The following is an 18,327-nucleotide window of genomic DNA, read 5'->3' as shown; positions in this document are numbered from 1 at the left end:
GGCAAAACCTCATAGCACAAATCTTCAACCCCACTATGTGCCTGCCAGGCACATGTATTAGTGAGTGGTACTGTTCATTATCACAGCCCTCCAGAAAGGTCCTGACAGTTGATACTCCCACCAATAGTAACATGGATGAGGAAAGTAAAAAAAAAGTTTTATAGTAACATAACCAGCCAACCCCTCCTCCCCTGCTTTTTGATGCTGCCAATCATAATTTGTTGCAGTTGTGAAAATCTGACAGCCTTTTAATGTCAACTGACTTGTCAACTATGAAAATATTTAGTCCTGGTTAATGGGTAGGTGCTACATGGAAAGGGCTCTCTTCCAGGGCACCCATAACCTCATTTACATCTTCTTGAATGTCTCTGTACAATTTTATGTGTGAAATTTGCCTACTTAAAAGTTGTCATAAGTGTGGCTGGTATGGCTCAGTGGATTGAGTGCCGGCCTGTGAACCAAAGGGTTGCTGGCTTGATTCCCAGTCAGGGCACAGATTGTGGGCCAGGTCCCCAGCTGGGGGCGTGCAAGAGGCAACCACGTGTTGATGTTTCTCTCCCTCTCTTTCTCCCTCCCTTCCCCTCTCTCTAAAAATAAATAAGTAAAATCTTTTTGAAAAAAAGTTGTTATAAGTTGAATGACTTTTGACTCTTTGGTTGTCTTGAAATTGTTTGCTTCCAGGATAATTTTGAGTCCTTATTTTCTTCTTGTTGATCAATGGGTAGATTTTACTTAAGTAATAATCGATAGAATTCACTGTGCTGGAGGAAAAATTGACATTTGCTGTGCCAAAAGGTAGGCATGAAAGATGTATTCCTTGTTAGAAACAGAGTATTAGAAACCACCAAAATATCTATCAATAGGGGGGTTGATTAAATTATTGTGTGTATTTATGTATCTGTATTTCTGAATTGTGCTTTATAATGAATTACTATGATTTATAATACTAAGTATACTGTTATTTTCTTCATTCCATTTCTGGTACAGATCTCATAAAATCCTTAGAATTTCCTAAGTGATGAGGTGTTTTTTAAAAAAAATTAATTTACTTATCTATCTATTTATTTATTTTTTAGAGAGAGGATAAAGTAGGGGTAAAGAGAGGGAGAGAAACATTGATGTGAGAGAGAAACATCTATCAGTTGCATGTGCCATGACTGGACTGAACCCACAACCTAGGCATGTACCCTGGCTGGGATTGAAATGGTGACCTTTCTGTTTTGTGGGACAATGCCCAACCAACTGAGCCACAGTGATAGGGGTAAGAGGTGTCTTTTGATATTCACAACAAACCCCTTTCAGCCACACCTGAGTTTGTGTTAATTAGATGACTTTTGGAAAGCACCTAAGGGTGGGGGCTGGTTGCCAGGGGAACAAAACACTGATTAGTTTTGGAACTTTGAACCCCACTTACCACAGAGAAGGGGGAGCGAATGGGGCTGCCTATTAAACTCTGTTGAACTGATGAGCTTTTAGGTTGGTGAACAAGAATGCATCCAGGTGACAGCAGGGTGGCACAGTTCCCATTCCATAGGGACCCTTCTGGACCTTGTCCTATGTGTCTCTTCATCTGGCTGTTCAGTTGTGTCCTTTAAGATCCTTTTTGATAAACCATAATAAACTTTTTAAAAAATCCAGAACCTTCTCAGTGAGGCCTTCCATGGTCACTCCAAAATTTCAACCACTTTTGCCCCAGGTGTATTTCATTCTCTGTCCTTGCTTTGATTTTTCCCTTTTGCACTTATCACTGCCTAACATAGTATATTTTTAATTTAAGTTTTAGAAACTTCTTCATTGGAATATGAGCTAGAGCCCTAGCTGAGTATCTCAGTTGGTTGGGGCATCATCCAAATACGCCAAGGTTGTGGGTTTGATTCCCGGTCAGGGCACACACAAGAATCTAATCAATGAATGGATAAATTATTTAAAAAACAAATCAATGTTTCTCTCTCTCTTTCTCCAAGATCAATTTTAAAAAAGTGTATGAGCTAGAGAACAGGGAATTTTGTCTGTTTTGTTCACTTATATATTGAATGGCCTATTAGATTTGCAAATTCTTGAAACCAGTGTTATCTTAATATTTAAGAATGTAGATGTTACCTTCCCACATCAATATGGTTGAAGTTAGCATACCAGAAACATTTGTAACTCATCAGTACAGTGTGTTATTTCTTGCCCAAGATTGCTAGATCCAATTACAGGAGTTTAAAAAAAATAGTTTAGGAGTTTTCCTTATATGAACTATTTCTTTGTGAATTGCTTGCAAGTTAGGCATGTAATTCAGGTGCAGAATTAAAGCCTATGGTTCTGTAGAGAATTATAAGGAGAGCCATTAGGAGAAGCACAAAGTGTGTGCTTAAAACCCCATGTCTCTAATGTGTTGATTATAATAGAGATGTGGAAATACCACATATTGTTAGAAAAGGTGTCTTTTTGCTTGGACGTATCGGCAGTGGAAAAGGCAGAGCCACCTGTTCTTCCCTGCAGGATGCTGACAGGTATGTCAGGAATTGCTGGTATGGGCTTTTAGTGGCTACATGAGCCCCCATTTTCTGGCTGTGTGCAAGTTACTTTGCTTCGTATCTTGGGAGTAGAGAGAGATAGACTGGCTGTACCCTTAAAAAGCTCAGGAGGCACAGTGGTAACTGTAAAAAAGGGTAGAATGCAATCACAGATGAGCAAGCTTTCCTGTGAGGGTGGAATCAGATAATGCCTGGCAGGGAGAGACAGAATCAGGGAAGGCATGGGGAGGAGGTGGCATTGAGTAGAGCATTGAAGGGCAGGAGTGAGGCTACAGTAGGCGGAGAAGGGCCCCAGGACAGCTGGTGCTTCCTGTGCTTCCTGTGCTTTCCACACTTCAATAATCTGAGGATCTTGTCAGAAAAGCAGATTCTGACTCTGTAGGTCAAGAAGGGGAGGCAGAGATTCTACATTTCTCACATGCCTCCCTGGTGATGCTGATGTCCCTGGCTCTATAGACAATCTGGGAGACTTCCGGTCAAGATAGAGGTGTAGGTAGACATGCTAGGCCTCCTCGCACAACCACAGAAAGAATTACAACTATATCTCAAAACAAGTAACAACCAGGACTGTCAGAAGATTGAGTTGTATGGAAGTTTGACAACCAAGGATTTAAAGAAGCCACATTTATCCAGATGGGTCGCAGGGGTGGAGTCATAGAGAGGGGTGGAGAGGTGCGGAGACACTGTATGGCATGGAGAGGAAGTGGTGGTAGTGGAATGGGTGTGTCCACACTCACATGTGATGGATAAAAATCAGGAGGGCTACACCTTGGGAGTGGGTGATCCCAGGCCAGACTGCACAGCTGAGGGTTCCAGTGCCAGGAATATAAATGCCCATAACTTCTAGCTGTAAAAACAAGTAGGGGTTGGGGCAGTGGGAGAAACTGCCATATTTTCAGGAGAGGCCATTTAAAGGGCCCACATGAACTTAGAATGTATGCAAACCACCCACTCTGGGATTCACCACCAGAGCTACAGCTGGAAGGACACTACCAGTTGCATATGGAAGGTGGGTGAAGTGACTGGAATAGGGCGAGTGCCAGGCAAATGTCCAGAAACCAGGCAGCAGCATTGTCCCCTCTCCAAACCCTCCCTCCCTGCAGAGACACAAAGTGATGAAGTGGGTTGCCATACCCTGGCGAATACCTAAGACTCCGCCCCACACAATTGATAGGTGCTTTTCCTAAGGCAGGAAATCAAAGCAGCTCTTCCTAATACACGTAAACAAACACAGGGAGGCTACCGAATTGAGGTGACAAAAAATATGGCCCAAATGAAAGAATAGAACAAAATCCCAGAAAAAGAACTAAGTGAAATGGAGACAGCCAACCTATCAGATGCAGAGTTCAAAACAGTAGTGATTAGGCAGTTCAAAGAACTCACTGAGTATGGCAAAAACATAAGGGAAGAAATGAAGGTTACACTAAGTGAAATAAAGAAAAATCTACAGTGAACCAACAGTAGTAAGGATGAAACGGAGAATCAAATAAACAATTTGGAACACAAGGAAGGAAAAAGCATTCAATCAGAACAGCAGGAAGAAAAAATAATTAAAAAACAAAAAACAAAAAACAAAAATGAGGATAGGCTTAGGAACCTCTGGGACAACTTTAAACGTACCATCATCCAAATCATAAAGGTGCCAGAAGGAGAAAAGAAACGCCAAAAAGTTGGAAATCTATTTTAAAAAATAATGAAAGAAAACTTCCCTAACTTGGTGAAGGAAATAGACATACAAGTCCAGGAAGCACAGAGAGTCCCAAACAAGTTGGACCCAAAAAGGACATACCAAGACACATCATAATTAAAATGCCAGAGGTTAAAGATAAAGAGAGAATCTTAAAAGCAGCAAGAGCCCTGGCTGGTGTGTCTCAGTGGATTGAGTGCTGGTCTGTAGGCTGAAAGGTCACCAGTTCGATTCCCAGTCAGGGTACATGCCTGGGTTGCGGACCAGGTCTCCAGTTGGGGGTGTGCAGAAGGCAGCCAATCAATGTTTCTCTCATGTATCAGTGTTTCTCTTTCTCTCTTCCCCCTTTCTCCTCTCTCTGAGTAAGTAAAATATTAAAAGAAAAAGCAGAGAGTTACCTAGAAAGGAGTTCCCATAAGACTGTCAGCTGATTTTTCAAAAGAAACTTTGCAGGCTAGAAGGGTATTCAAAGTGATGAAAAGCAAGCACCTACAACCTATCATAGATTACTCTGTCCAGCAAAGCTATCATTTAGAATTGAAGGGCAGATAAAGTGCTTCCCAGATGAGGTAAAGCTAAAGGAGTTCATCATCACCAAGCCATTACTCCATGAAATGTTAAAGGGATTTATTTAAGAAAAGGAAGATGAAAACTATGAACATTAAAATGGCAACAAATTCACAACTATCAACAACTGAATCTAAAAAATAAACAAGCAGAACAAGAAAGGAATCATATATTAAACAAAAGTTCACTTGGTAATTTCCATTGATACCTGTTTAACTTTACAATCTCCAATATCTTGGGACATATTGCTAAAATTCACTTTGGTCCCTCAGAAGAAAATTGATCCTATTATTGGTAGATTTAAACATGTTTTTATCAACTGCTAGTCTGATCAAGTCCAATGATTTAACTTTTTAAAAGCATAGTTCACTTTTTAAAAGCATAGCTCACACCCTGGCTGAGTGGCTCAGTTGGTTTGAGTGTCATCCCATACATCATAAAGGTTGCAGGTTTGATTCCCTGTCTGGGCATATACCTAGGTAGTAGGTTCAATCCCCCAGGGCATGTATGGGAGGCAACCAATCAATGTTCTCTCTCACATCAGTGTTTCTTTCTCTCTCTCTCTCCCTTCCTCTGTCTCTAAAATCAGTAAACATATCCTCGGGTGAGGATTTAAATAAAAAAGCATAGTTCATGAATTAATTAAATGGGCTTCATTTTTAGGGTGGAGACTGTAAATTAGAAACGTGCATTGTCAGTGTCCACTTGTGGCGGAGACAGAACTAAAGGCACTGCGGAGATGTCCCTTTCTGCTTCCTCACAAGGGTCGTACCGCACCAGACTGGTTCCAGGGTACTGTGGTGGGGGTTTAGTTGCCACCTGAGGGATTTGGTAAAAGCTCCATACCTTTATGTACTTACATAAGACTTGAATCAGGTCATATTCCTGACAGTGATAACTGCCATCCCCAGAGGAAAAGTCTGTGGTTGCAAATGGGGGTGTTGAGTTTTATTTAAATGTGGCAGGCACATTTGTCTATGGATGTGTACTAAATTTACATATACATGTATGTTTCCAATTTTCTTCCTAGATTTTGGCTTTGATTGCATTCATCTGCATAGAGACCATCATGGAATGCTCCCCATGTGAAGGCCTCTACTTTTTTGAGTTTGTGAGCTGTAGTGCATTTGTGGTGACTGGAGTCTTGCTGATTCTGTTCAGTCTCAACCTTCACATGAGGATCCCCCAGATCAACTGGAACCTGACAGTAAGTATAAGTCACCACTCTCTGGCTGTGAAAGGCTAGGTTGCTACTTGCTCCAAGGGAAAGTTGGAGTCTTTCCAGTGAGTTAGTTCCAGATCATTATGATACTTAAAATATTCCATTGTAATTTAACTGTGAAAGTTTAAATTTATTTACTGGGTTGAATAAAACTATAACATAAATACAATCTTCAATAGTGGTAGAAATATAACAATTATTTTGACCAAGCTTTAAAAATGTTATTTGAATTTCATGATCCTCTGAGAAGATTAGTAATGTTGATATGTACAGAATATGGGAAAGAGAAAATGGAATTAATGCATTTTTGCATGTTTTCCACAGTGGACTCAAAAGCCATTTACAAAAACTATTGATTCAGGAAGAACTGAAAATGTGAATGAAAGTGCCAACAATGTGCAAAGCCTAGGAATATTATGAAATTCAAAGCAACTGGGAGGACTGGATAGAAGGTTTAGTAGTTTGATCAGTCTTGAGTGGAAATGCGTCCTCCCCTCTTTCTCTGTGGTTTGGGGTTCTATAGACCGTCTTTGACATCCTTACCCTCCGATCAGCACGGGAAGCTCCAGCTGATCACTCCCAGACCCGTTTTCCTGGACTTGTGTTCCTTGTCCTTGCCACACTAAACAAGATAGGAAACTTAATAACATTTAGTTTCCTTGATATTTCTTTGCAAATAACCATGTGGAAGAGCTCAAAAGAAATCAGCGAAACACAGGAAAGCTGTCAGCTAGCTGCCTCACCTTTCTGAGCCTGTGGGAGGAAAACCCTGCAGACCCTACAGCTGCTGGGAGAGCGGCAGGAAGAGAGGAGGGCGCCGAGACCAGCTACTCGGGGGAGAGCGCCTCTCTCTTTGGCTGGTGCTGATGCGTGTACAGTCGCAGCACCACCGAGGGGGCTGGGGAAGAGGCTGGAGCTGGTCACCTTGCCTGGCAGAGCCACTCCCAGGGTGGTCCTGTTGGTGTCCAGGGCAGAGCGTTTTCCGACAGACGCTCTCTGTGTCCAAATTTTCTTTCAGGAAGAAAAATAAGAGCAGAGCTGAGCAAGAAAAGTTGATGTCAGTTGAAAACTCAGTTGTTCTTTTTCTCAGCATTGAAAAACTGAGAAAAATGTGATTTAAATTTAAACTCTAAAACCTCAAGATACTGGAGGCATTTTGTCTGAGTTTTTGTGACAGGTTTTCATGTCTCAACTATTTTTAAGATCAGTTTGTGTTATTTCTAGGGAAATGCTTGCAGAGTTGTTAAGATAGTGTAGTAGAGAAATAGCAAAGAGAACCTCACAAACCTCCCCCAAACAAAATTCGAGCTCTGAGGTAAGGTCATTGTCCTTGTCCCCTGGGAGCAAGGTTCATTGGTATTCCAGATCCCTGTGTTTCTAAGGCTTTCTCAGTAAATAGTTGTTTAGGGAGGGGCCTGGGTGGGCTTTGAATGAAACGTGCAGGCAAACTTCTTTGACAGAAGTAGATGCCCGAAAGGTTAAGACCAGGGACTTTGAATCAGACAGATTTGTCTGGGTTCAAGTCCATGATGGCTCATAAGGGCTGTGCAAATGACCCTGGGGCAAGTCAGTTAGAGCCCTACGTTGACAAAATCCCACCATTGGTAGAGATGATAATTTTTTTTTTACAGGGTTGTTTTAAGAATGAAATGAGACAATGCGTATAAAAGCACCTCAAACCAGTGGTCGCTGCTGCCAGTCAGAAATGTTCATCTTCGCACATGTAAGAGGCCTTGCTGTCACCTGTCAACCACCTCATTCTCCTGCAGACTTCTCTCTTCAGGGTTGACTTGACTCCTTTAATTCTGTCTTACCTGCTTATTTGATAGAGATAAATCTGTTAGAAAACATCATACTTCAGGTTTCTTACTAATTCATTCTGGGTTTTACCCCCAGAAGTACCTATTTAGTGAACTTTCTGAAATATTAATTTTTCTACTTTAATTATGAAAGACTTTCTGCTTGTTGACTATATCCTCAGGTCATATCAAAGTGCACCTTTTTCACTGGAAAGTTAAATATCAGTCCTTGCCCCCTGGATGGTGTTGGCTGGGGCAAGTCCTGGGTGGTGATGTGTCACTTGAGAGCACCTTTCTGCCCTTTGGGGTCCTTTCCAGAATTTTTACTCTTTTAGAGCAGAGGGAGATGTATGCTTATCCAGCAAAAGGGCATGTGAGTTGTACAAACTTGAGAAGATGCTACTTTTTGAAGGGCGCTCGGTCATCTGTTCTCTGGGAGGAGAGCAAACGGGAGTTTTCAGAGTCCATTACAGCTCATTAAGTCACTGGAGAGCTGGTCTTAGATGTGCGCTTTTCTAACGAGATGGTGGGAGTATTTTTGTCCCCAACAGAGCCAGTGAAATATGGTGTGATTGGTATGCATTTAGATAAATGGGTCATTCCAGGAGCCTATGTTAATACAGATATGCATGAAAATGGTAAATAAGGAGGATGATACAAAGTATATATTTTATACAAGCATAATTTGATGCACTCACATTGTATTAATGTCAGTTAGGTTTGTTTTTTCTGTGAATCTATGGGACAGTGCTGCTATATTTGTTTTTCTCCGTGTATTAGGAGTGCACACACTCACTGTTTCAGCTCTGTTTACCTTGATTAATGCCACCTTCCTCCCCCTCACCCCATCCCTTCCCCATTCCCTTCCCATCACTGAAAGCCTGCCGGGGGCTCCCGCTCTCCTGGTTGTCCAATCTTCTGTAAAGCGGAGGGAGGAGGTCAGTACATGTCTTCTCTATTTCCCTATCTTCTAATGTCTCTTTTTTCACCTTTTATTGTCAAATACAGCATATTCAGAAAAATTTGTAAAAGTAAATGTATGATTTAATGAAGAATGATAAAGATTGCGTACCCACCACCTGGGTCAAGAGATAGGATAGTGTCAACATCCCAAAAGCCTCAGGTGGTCTTCCCAAACACAATTACAGTGGCTCACCCCCACCCTACCCCGCCTCGCCCCAGCCAGTCCACTGTCCTGACTTTTTGTCCTTGAAAGTCCTGTTCAGGAGCATTTAGGGCCTCCGTGTTCCTGGATCTGGTCATTCTTCAGTTTCCCCCCGACAAAACATTTCAGCGGCGCCTGCTGCGGAACACTCAGTCCTTCCTGGCGTTCTCTGTACCCATGCCGCCTATTACACCACACTGTGCCAGTTTTTCTTTTTTCTCCTTGGCGTTCCTTTTCAGTGGCCTTGGTGGCCCCTGCTCCTCCCACAGACCTCTATCCTAGAACACGGGCCAGGTGCTGTGGTGAGTTGAGAACAGTCTGGAACCACCCAGAGGGCTCACTTGCAGAGCCCTGAGGCCTTGACCGTGATGCATTGTGTGGTGTTTTCTGACACCACTCTTGAACCCAATGTGTGGTTTTTTTCTGACAAAAAATCCACCTAGTTTTTCTATACCAAGCAGTACTCTGATTCTCCAGCAACAGGAGTGTTCAGCAATTTCATTCAGTTCTGACACTAACTTCTGGAGTTAGCACAGACCCCACAGGTTCAGGACTCAGTCCCATGAGACTGCTCCTACTTCAGACACCAGCCACAAATGGGTTCCCAGGTGACCCACACTTCTGCCTGGCCAGCAGATTCGGGAGTTTGCATATCCCCCTCTTTAGGTTCAGTACTTATTCTCTAGAACAACTTTGGAAACTGCTTTACTTATAATGGCTTTTATTATAAAGAATATAACTCAGAAACAGCCAAATGGAAGAGGAGATGCATAAGGCAGGATCCAGAAGAGTCCCATGCGATTGGGGTACAACGTGGACATAGTCACCAACTTGGAAGCTCCCTGGACCCTGTCATTCGGGGTTTTTATGGAGATTTTGTCATGCAGGCATGATTATTTAAATCATCAGCCATCTGGAGATTGAACTCAGTCTCCAGCCCCTCTCGCTTCCCTGGAGTTCAGGGTCGGCAGGGCTGAAAGTTTCAACCCTCTAATCACCTGGTTGGTTTTTCTGGTAACCATCCCCCATTCTGAAACTATCCGGGGGCTCCAGAGTCACTTCATTCGCATAAATTCAGGGAGAGTGGAAAGGGGCTCATTATGAAGATAAAAGATACTCCTATCACTCAGGAAATATTAAGGAACTACAGAGAGAGACAAAAAATATATTTTTCATTAACCACACATCCTCTCTGGGATTAGTTTCCTTATTTTTAAAAGTAGAACACAATAACATGTCCTGTCTGATAGGTATTTTGGATCGTAACTAGGTTAGGATTCAGCGAGACACTTCAGTTATGTGGTTGACATAAAAGACTCTCCGTAGATAGTAGTCACTACTGTCATCTGTATTACGATTGTCCCTTTGGTGCTGGGGCCATTTGAACGCTAGTCAGTGTACAGTATGGTTCAGTTGGTTGTAAACTTCCTCTCACCCCCGTGCAGTGAAAGCCCCGTGGTTTGGGAGCGATTGCAGTGACAGACCAGGGCTGGACCTGTTTACAGAAGCTTCATTTGTGATCATTTCTTAACCACCTGCTTTATGCCAGGGCCAGGGAACTGAAAGCGCAGGGTAGGGAGTTACAAGCTGCTCTCCTATGGTTAAGGGCGCTCTCATGATCCAGTTTTGTTGAGAACCCTGGCAAGGAGGCAGTGGGTTCCTGGAGTCAGTCAGAGAAAAAGCCAGATTCCAGTAGGGTGCTCCCTGGACAGAGTGTGGAAGGGTGGGGTGTGCTGTAGGATGGAGCAGGATTATACACGCAGGGCCCGTTGGGGCTGGGCATGTGATGTAAATGGGCAAGTGAGAAGATGGGCCGGCAGTCAGGGTCATGGAGAAGGTGGTTCTCCTCAGCCCCAGCCAGTTGTGTTGTTGCCCCACGGGACTTCTGGGAGTTTTTTGAGAGCAGCTGGAAGTTGTTTTTTTGTTTTTTTTAGAAGTTAGTTTTTATGCAGGCTTCTTTTTTTTTAATTTTAAATATCAATATAGAGCAATTTATTCAAGATATGTTCAGGCTTCTGATGTCTAAATGTTGGCTTGTTCAAGTTTGTTTTGAACACTATACAAGTCAAACCTATCTGTGGGCCGGATATGGCCAACGGGCTTTTAGGCCAGATCCCCTTGATATGTTATTGGATTTATTTGGGCTCACACCTGTACTTATTGACGTGTTATTGAAGAAGGGACTCGAAAACATGTGAATGTGAGGCTGACCTTCCTCTTCTTTTCTGAGCATAGGAGGGCTGCAGCCTCGGGTTTTTTAGGGGCCAGTCAGGAAACCCAAAGTGGCTGGGAGCGAGACGGCAAGGAACGGGGATGAATGTGGCAACCTGGAAAATGCGTGGCTTAGAGACTACACATCCCATTAAAAGTATTTTTAAGAAATTAAGCATCAATATTCACTAAAAATTCTCAAAAATCTACCTCTGAGGGGCATGCCTCTGCGTGCCCCCTAACGTAAGTGGAACAATGCATGTGAAGAGCCTTGATTTTGTTTCACGGCCAAGGAACTCAAGCACCTGATGGTGACTTACTTTTGCAGCACCCCAGTTTTAAGCCTTTTAAACTGTGGAACTAATAAGTGTTTGTTGTAGAAAAACTAGGAGATATAGATACTAAAATAGAATAAATAAAATCATGTGCTCACCCAAGAGAAATGAAAACATGTCTGCAGAAAGGCTTCTAAGTTCATAGTCGTTGTCGGCAGCCGTCCGTCTCGAGAGACAATGGTGTAGCTTCTTAAGAGTCTATCTGCACCGCCGAGAATGGCTGTGCAGTCCAACTCGGGAGTGACACGGTATCTGTCTCCTCCCGTGTTGAATTGACATCTTGTGATGACACTGGAGTGTCCTCTCCAGTGAAGCTGAAGCTACAGAGCCTGGGCAGGGTGATATGGAGGGTCTGCTGTTGCCCATGCAGCAGACCCCCCCTCTCTTCGCAGCTGAAGGGTCCAAGGGAAAGACGGAGTCAATACAGCTTGGCTTCAGGTGCGCCGCAGGAGTTGCCGGTGTTGACTACAACGTCGAACCGCCTTAGGGACTCCGGCTCCGGATTTTCTGTCGGGGTTTACTCCCTTAGCCTTTCCCCTGAAGAGGTATGCCGCAAGGCAGCGGAGGTTTTTTGGAGTCAGAGTTTTCCTTCTCTGATGTAAGTTCATAGTAATAGTATTATAATAACCAAAAAGTAGAAACAACTGAAATGTTCAAAAACTGTTGAAAAGATAAATCAGATGCGGTGTATCTGTACAATGGAATATTATTCAGTAATAAAACGAAGTGAAGTATTGCTACAACATGAATGAACCTCAGAACTATTATACTAAATGGAAGAAGCCAGTCACTATAGACCACATGCTTTATCATTCTATTTATACAAAATGTCCAGAATAGGCAAATCCATAGAGACAGAAAGCCAGCTGGTAGTTGCCTAGGATTAGGGGAGGGATGAGGAATTAACTGTTAATGAGTACGAGGTTTCTTTTTGGAATGCTGAAAATGCTCTAAAATTAGATTATGGTGATTGAATTGTATGCTTTAATTGGGTGTATTACATAATGTGTGAATTATATCTCAATAAAACTGTTTAAAAAATTGTATGTGATACAACCCATTAGGGGTAACCACTTGTAATACTTAGGTGTAACCTTCTAGATATATGCATGTATGTTGTGCTATGTGATTAAAGAAAAATGGAACCATTGAAGTCATGCTTTTTCATTAACACTGTCTTAAATATTTTCTGTATTAGATACATAGCCATATCATTATTTTTAATGACTGGATAGTGTTCCTTTATGGAAATACCATTTTATTGAACAGATCCTCTATTCTTGAGCATTTTGTTTGCTTTGTTTGTTTGCTGTTCTAAATAATATCACAACGATCATCCTTATACTTAGATCTTTTGGCGCAAGTATGATATTTAAGATGAAGTCCAGATGTGGAATTTATACACAAATAACACAAACCTTTCAAAATCTTTGATATCTATTGGCCCTTTACTATGTTTATATTTCTATATAGTCTCATTAACGTATACACTATTTTGTTTGATGTTTGGCTTCAGCATTGTATCATAAGACATTTTCCTCATATTGGAATAATCTTTGGTTCAGAAAGTACATTTTACAGTCTTCTCTTTATTCCTCTAGTACCTTACCCAAAGCTGAGCATAATTCAACACTTCCTGGTTTGAATTTGTGAAAAATGTGTCCTGGCCACAGCTGAAGCTGTCCCTGCTGGCAGACGTCTCTGAACAGTTTCACAGCCAGCACTTTGCTGCTCCCCAGAACCCCTGACCAGGAGTGTGTTGGGGTTCCTGCTGCACAGGCTCAGTACTCCTTTGATGTGAATGTTGCCTTTTTGTATCTTAAAAAGAGGTGATACGCAGACCTTGAAGCCAGGCCAGCCAGGACAACCCACCTGGTGTTGATGGTGCAGTCAGTCTGGCACTGAAGCAGTTTGGAACTTTACCTGGTTTTTCTTTTTTCCTGTAGAGACCACAGAGGAACTCTGGTATGACCCAGGCTGTCAGGGCCTAATGCCAAAGCAATAATAACAGAAATAACAATAGATGTGCAGGGAACGCTAACGGTGGACCAGGCGCGGTGCTCGGCTCTTCATTTGCGTTGTTCTACTTAATCCTTAAAACAGCTCCAGGAGGAGGGTGTACGATTCCCATATAAGATACAGAGACATGAAGTGCCTTGTCCAAAGTCATGGTTGGTTAGGACCAGACTCTTAATCGTTGTGCTGTGTTTCTCTTGACAAGGAAGATAGGAGTTAAATCTTTGAAGCATTGGATATGTAACCTGATTTGCTTGGCAGGAAACTTAGAAGCAAATCCTCTAGGCTTTAGCAACGGAGAGGCTTGAAAGACCATGCATACAAAAGAGTATGAGGTCTGGGGCAGTGTGTTCCCTAGGTCTGGAAACAGTGCTGGAAATGTCACAAATGACTGAGGGGATGTTGGAGAGGATTCCACCTGTTTCGGTACATTATGGACCAGCGATTTTCAACCTTTTTCATCTCACGGCACACACAAACTTATTACTCATATTTTGCAGCACACCAAAAAATGTTTTTTGCCGATCTGACATAGAAAGGTATCATTTTGATTCATTCCCACTGGATGGCTGTTGTTGTGTTGGCTGTTGTCATTTTGATCTGACAGTCTTAAGGGAAAAGAGGTAGGTTAGTGCCCCTGACTAAGGAGTTAGGTGTTGTGTGTTTTTAAAATTCTTGCGGCACACCAGTGTGCCTGCCGTGGCACACCGGTTGAAATGCTGTTCTGGACTTCTGGGGCGCTTTGCCCATGCCAGGATGATTTGAATGGGTTTTTAAAAGATGGCACTAGAACTGTAAACGGTAATTATTGTGCCTAGCCTTGATAGGTTAGCAGTCTGGGTTTCTATAATAAGTCATTAAGAAACGGTCGCGTGGATTTTGCTGTGGTGATTTATCAAGTAGCATCGTACACTGTTCTCGTCTCCGCCATCCCTGTATAACCAATGTCCCCAGCCATCGAGACAAAAATATGGAGCCATCAGAGGGTCCGGGTATTATGCTTCTTAGTTTGAAAGTTCTTCAATGGCTTTGAGGGCAAAGCATGAAATGCTTCTTTCAAGTGATTTTATGTATCTTTTTCTTTAGGATTTGGTCAACACTGGACTCAGCACTTTGTTTTTCTTTATTGCTTCGATTGTACTGGCTGCTTTAAATCACAAAACCGGAGCAGAAATTGCTGCTGTGGTAGGTGAACTCAAGTGTTTAAAACATGGGCTTGATGTGCATGCTTTTTGTGACTTTCTCTCCTCTGTCTCCTAGTATGCATCCTACTCATTCTCTTTTAGCTTTTTCTTTGCTAATTAAGTTGCTGTTGGGCCAGTGGAGGTCCCGATTCCTTCAGTGCTGCAGTTCTCAAAGTATGGTCCCCAGGACGGCAGCCTCAGCATCACCCAGAAATTTGTGTTTTAACCGTCCCTCCAGCTGATTCAGAAGCACGCTCAGGTTTAAGAACCACCACTTTAGTCTGTTTGAAGCAGGACCCTTTTAAGAGCCTTACCTGCCAGCATGGGGCTCTTAATGAAGAAGAACACAGTCTTGACACCATTTAGCGCTCAGATGACATGTTTTTGCTCTTCAGGGTAGAAGCATAGGGGTGGGGTGGGAACCAGATAATGTAAGACTTTCTCTGTGCTCTGCATTTCTGTTTTGTTCTGTATTTACAAAGACTATGCAGTACTTTTGTAATGGGGAGATTAAAGGGTTCATAAAAAGCATTAAACTAGCTGCTCTCCCAGGTGTCACTCAGTAGATTCATCAGTCATTATTAATTAAGCCAAACCTTGCTGCTTCTCACCATGGAGCTGCCCAGGTTCGAGGCAGCTGGAGAGCAGGCGGGGGTTCAGGGGCTGTGATTTGGAATGTCAGGCCTTGTGACCTGAACTGGGCTCACAGAGGAGCCCCTCATTTTCTGTGAACATGGTATTTTGTCCTCATGCATTTTCTCATCTGGGAGCAGTGACCAACCATAAAGGTGCTGTAAAAGAGGCAATTTTTTTAAAATTAAAAATATGTAGATCCAAAATACTTAGAAAGAAACCTTAGGCTGTCTTCAGATCGGGCACGACTTAGGAGGGTCACATGACTAGAAATTTGGCCACAGTCTGACAGCTAAACAGTGGGGCTAGGTGTGTGGGGTCTCAGCTGTAAAGCTGCTCAGGGTCCTGCCCAGACACCTCGGACTGCTAATGCATCTGAGGACTAAGTGTGCTGTTTCTTGTAGATATTTGGCTTCTTGGCAACTGCGGTGTATGCGGTGAACACATTCCTGGCGGTGCAGAAATGGAGAGTCAGCATCCACCAGCAGAGCGCTAATGACTACATCCGAGCCCGCACGGAGTCCAGAGACGTGGACGGTCGCCCCGAGATCCAGCGGCTGGACACCTGAGGGCCCACCAGAGTCCTCCCTCTCATCCTCATGTCCATCCTTTCAATCAAGTTTTCATTCCCTTGTCACGTCAGATTCTCGTGTGATTAAGCTGAATTTTGTCCACTTTGGTAAAAGTTCATTTTGGGAAAGGGTTCCCCTCCCCAAGAGTGGCCCTGTTAGCAGGTGTGTGAGGTGGAGAACCCCTGTACCCAGCGGTGCAGACAGAAGTGGGTAGGAGAGACGTACAGATTCTCCAGTGCTGGGCGGCCATGGGAAAAGCTGGCCTGCCTGGCTGCCATGTTCACTTTAGTTCCTCACTATTCCCAAGCACACGCTTCCCGTCTGGCTCTGAGCCACCCTGTCACATGTATTTGTGACAGGTTAAGATTTGGGTTTAAATGGGGGCTGCTAGGAGGGGGTGGAAATCAAGGAGTGAAGGTACAAGATTGGAACAGTTTGTCAGTAGTGATTCCTGGGCAGCCCCATAGCAAGCTCCATCAGCGTGAGTCTTGCTATCAAGACCCTCCCCTACTGCTTGTCTTCCGTGCCTGGGGCATGGAGACGGCCTGCAGACGCCCGGGAAGCTGTGTGTATTGTTCAGGGTCTTGGTGATGGGTGTGCTGGGGGAGCTCTTGGTTGGGCCTGGACTTCACGGGGACGGGCAAAGCTGGAGTCCTTCTGGGACAGCTCCACAGGACTGCTGACATGCGGGAGGGTCACCTTTCATTTCCCACCCTGCTGAGACATCACTTGGTTCCTTCTCAAGTGAATCACCTCCCTGAATCCCAGATTCTCCTCCAGGAATATGGGGGCCATCTTGTTTTTCACTCTCTTGCCTACCATTAATACTTTGAGGCTGAACTGAAGGTTTTCTGTAATTTTACCTTTTCAGGTAAAAGCCAGGAGAGAAATTTGATCCATTCCACGAGCCAGAACACTTGCCCATTTGGACCACAGGTGGGGACACACCTCTGTTTCAGAGATGTGTGCTAATTTTCACATACCCGAGAAGAGTTCTAAAGTGATTCTGGGTAGACTTGTCTAGGCTTTGAAAATACTTGAATTTGCACCATGACATTCTTTCACGGATAGTTCAGACGGCACGGATTGTAGCTTTACAAACCTCTCTAGCTCTGATATTTTGTGATTAGCCCTCACCAAGGAAAAAACATTTACTGCTGGTGGGAAAGTGGGAAGATTTTGCTGTAACCTGGAGAATAACCAGGATCTTGTGCTAGTGAACCATCACCACTTCAGCAGCATACTGTGTAATGAGAGGAGATGACTGTGTCTTTGAGGTGGTGAGAGGAGAGCGGGTGTGAGAAAGTGTCATAGAGGCGTGTGTGGCATTGCGTTCTCCATAAAAGAGCAGCATTGGGAGATTGGCCAGGTGACACTGCTAGGCTGGGGATTCTCTAGGAAATGGTACTATGCTGTCTCTGAAGGGGCGGGGTAAGGGTTAGCTCCCTGAACTGGACATGCGGTACAAACTGAGTTCTGCTGCAGTTCTGTCCCCAGGCAGTGGGCCAGGTCACATGTGCAAGCCCCTTTGTCTGCTTCAGGGGCCATGGCTGCTGATGCAGACCCCGCTGGCATGGTGGTAACTCACCTCCCTCTGCTCTCCCGGAGGGCAGCCAGACCTGGTCCCAGCAGGTCTGATTGAGCCGCTTGCCACGTCTGTCCTGAGTCCGTGCAAATGATGCTTCACAAACTTTGAACCTATTATATGCAGTGATTTTTGAGAAGATGCTGACATCTGGATTTTATCTGTTCATTTTATGTATTTATTTTGCATTTGTTGAGTGTGTCTGCCTAGTCAAAATTTGGCTTATCTCCCTCTGCGAGTTCCATTTAAAAACAGGGCCACAAAGACTCAGCCTTGCATTAAATGGGGCCCATTTGGAAGGACCACCCTGAACTTTATCAGACATCTCCTCCTGGGAATCATGTTACTTGGCCTCAATAAAAAACCGCCTTTGAAGTGAGATTGAAGAAAAGAATACCATTCAGGCAGGATTGCTGCCCAAGTTTTCCCAAGTCACTTCAATAAGACCAGTTTATCATCTGGTGAAAAGGAGCCTATTGGCCTCCTGAGGATGTGTTGTCAGCTGCAAGAAACGGTTCTGAAACCCATGGAAACCGTGATGACACCTTGTGCCACAGAGCGACCTAGGAGTTAATTTGCGTCTTAGCGTTAGAATCTTTGGAATTATTTATGTCCCTGTAACTATTTAATATCCTTTGTGCCACAAGGCTCTCCTATTGTTTTAGTAAGTATATTTCTTTCTATTTAATTAACTTTCACTGCATCTGGAAGTAGCCAGCTAGGCTCTCTGATTGGTGTGATGCACAGTCATCATCATCTGGTCTTTCACCCGTGGCAGTGTGGTGGTCAGAAGTTAGGAAGGAATATGCTTGTCTAGGTGAATGTAAAG

General features: G+C 43.6%; 1 protein-coding gene across 1 annotated transcript in view; it reads left to right on the top strand.

Annotated features, from left to right (window-relative positions):
- Nucleotides 1-15,983, top strand: part of CMTM4 (CKLF like MARVEL transmembrane domain containing 4) — a 59,700-nt gene extending 43,717 nt beyond the window's left edge. The window contains exons 2-4 of the mRNA XM_090260623.1: nt 5,807-5,983; nt 14,611-14,709; nt 15,746-15,983. Of these exons, the coding sequence (XP_090116749.1) occupies nt 5,807-5,983; nt 14,611-14,709; nt 15,746-15,910 (441 nt within the window). The 3' untranslated portion in view covers nt 15,911-15,983. The remainder of the gene's footprint in view (nt 1-5,806; nt 5,984-14,610; nt 14,710-15,745) is intronic.
- The last annotated feature ends 2,344 nt before the right edge of the window (nt 15,984-18,327 follow it).

This window comes from Furipterus horrens, unplaced genomic scaffold (genome assembly GCF_987537825.1).
Source record: "Furipterus horrens unplaced genomic scaffold, mFurHor1.1.pri manual_scaffold_13, whole genome shotgun sequence".
Lineage (NCBI taxonomy): Eukaryota > Metazoa > Chordata > Mammalia > Chiroptera > Furipteridae > Furipterus > Furipterus horrens.
Note: the sequence above shows the minus strand (reverse complement) of the source record. Positions and strands in the feature narration are given on the sequence as shown.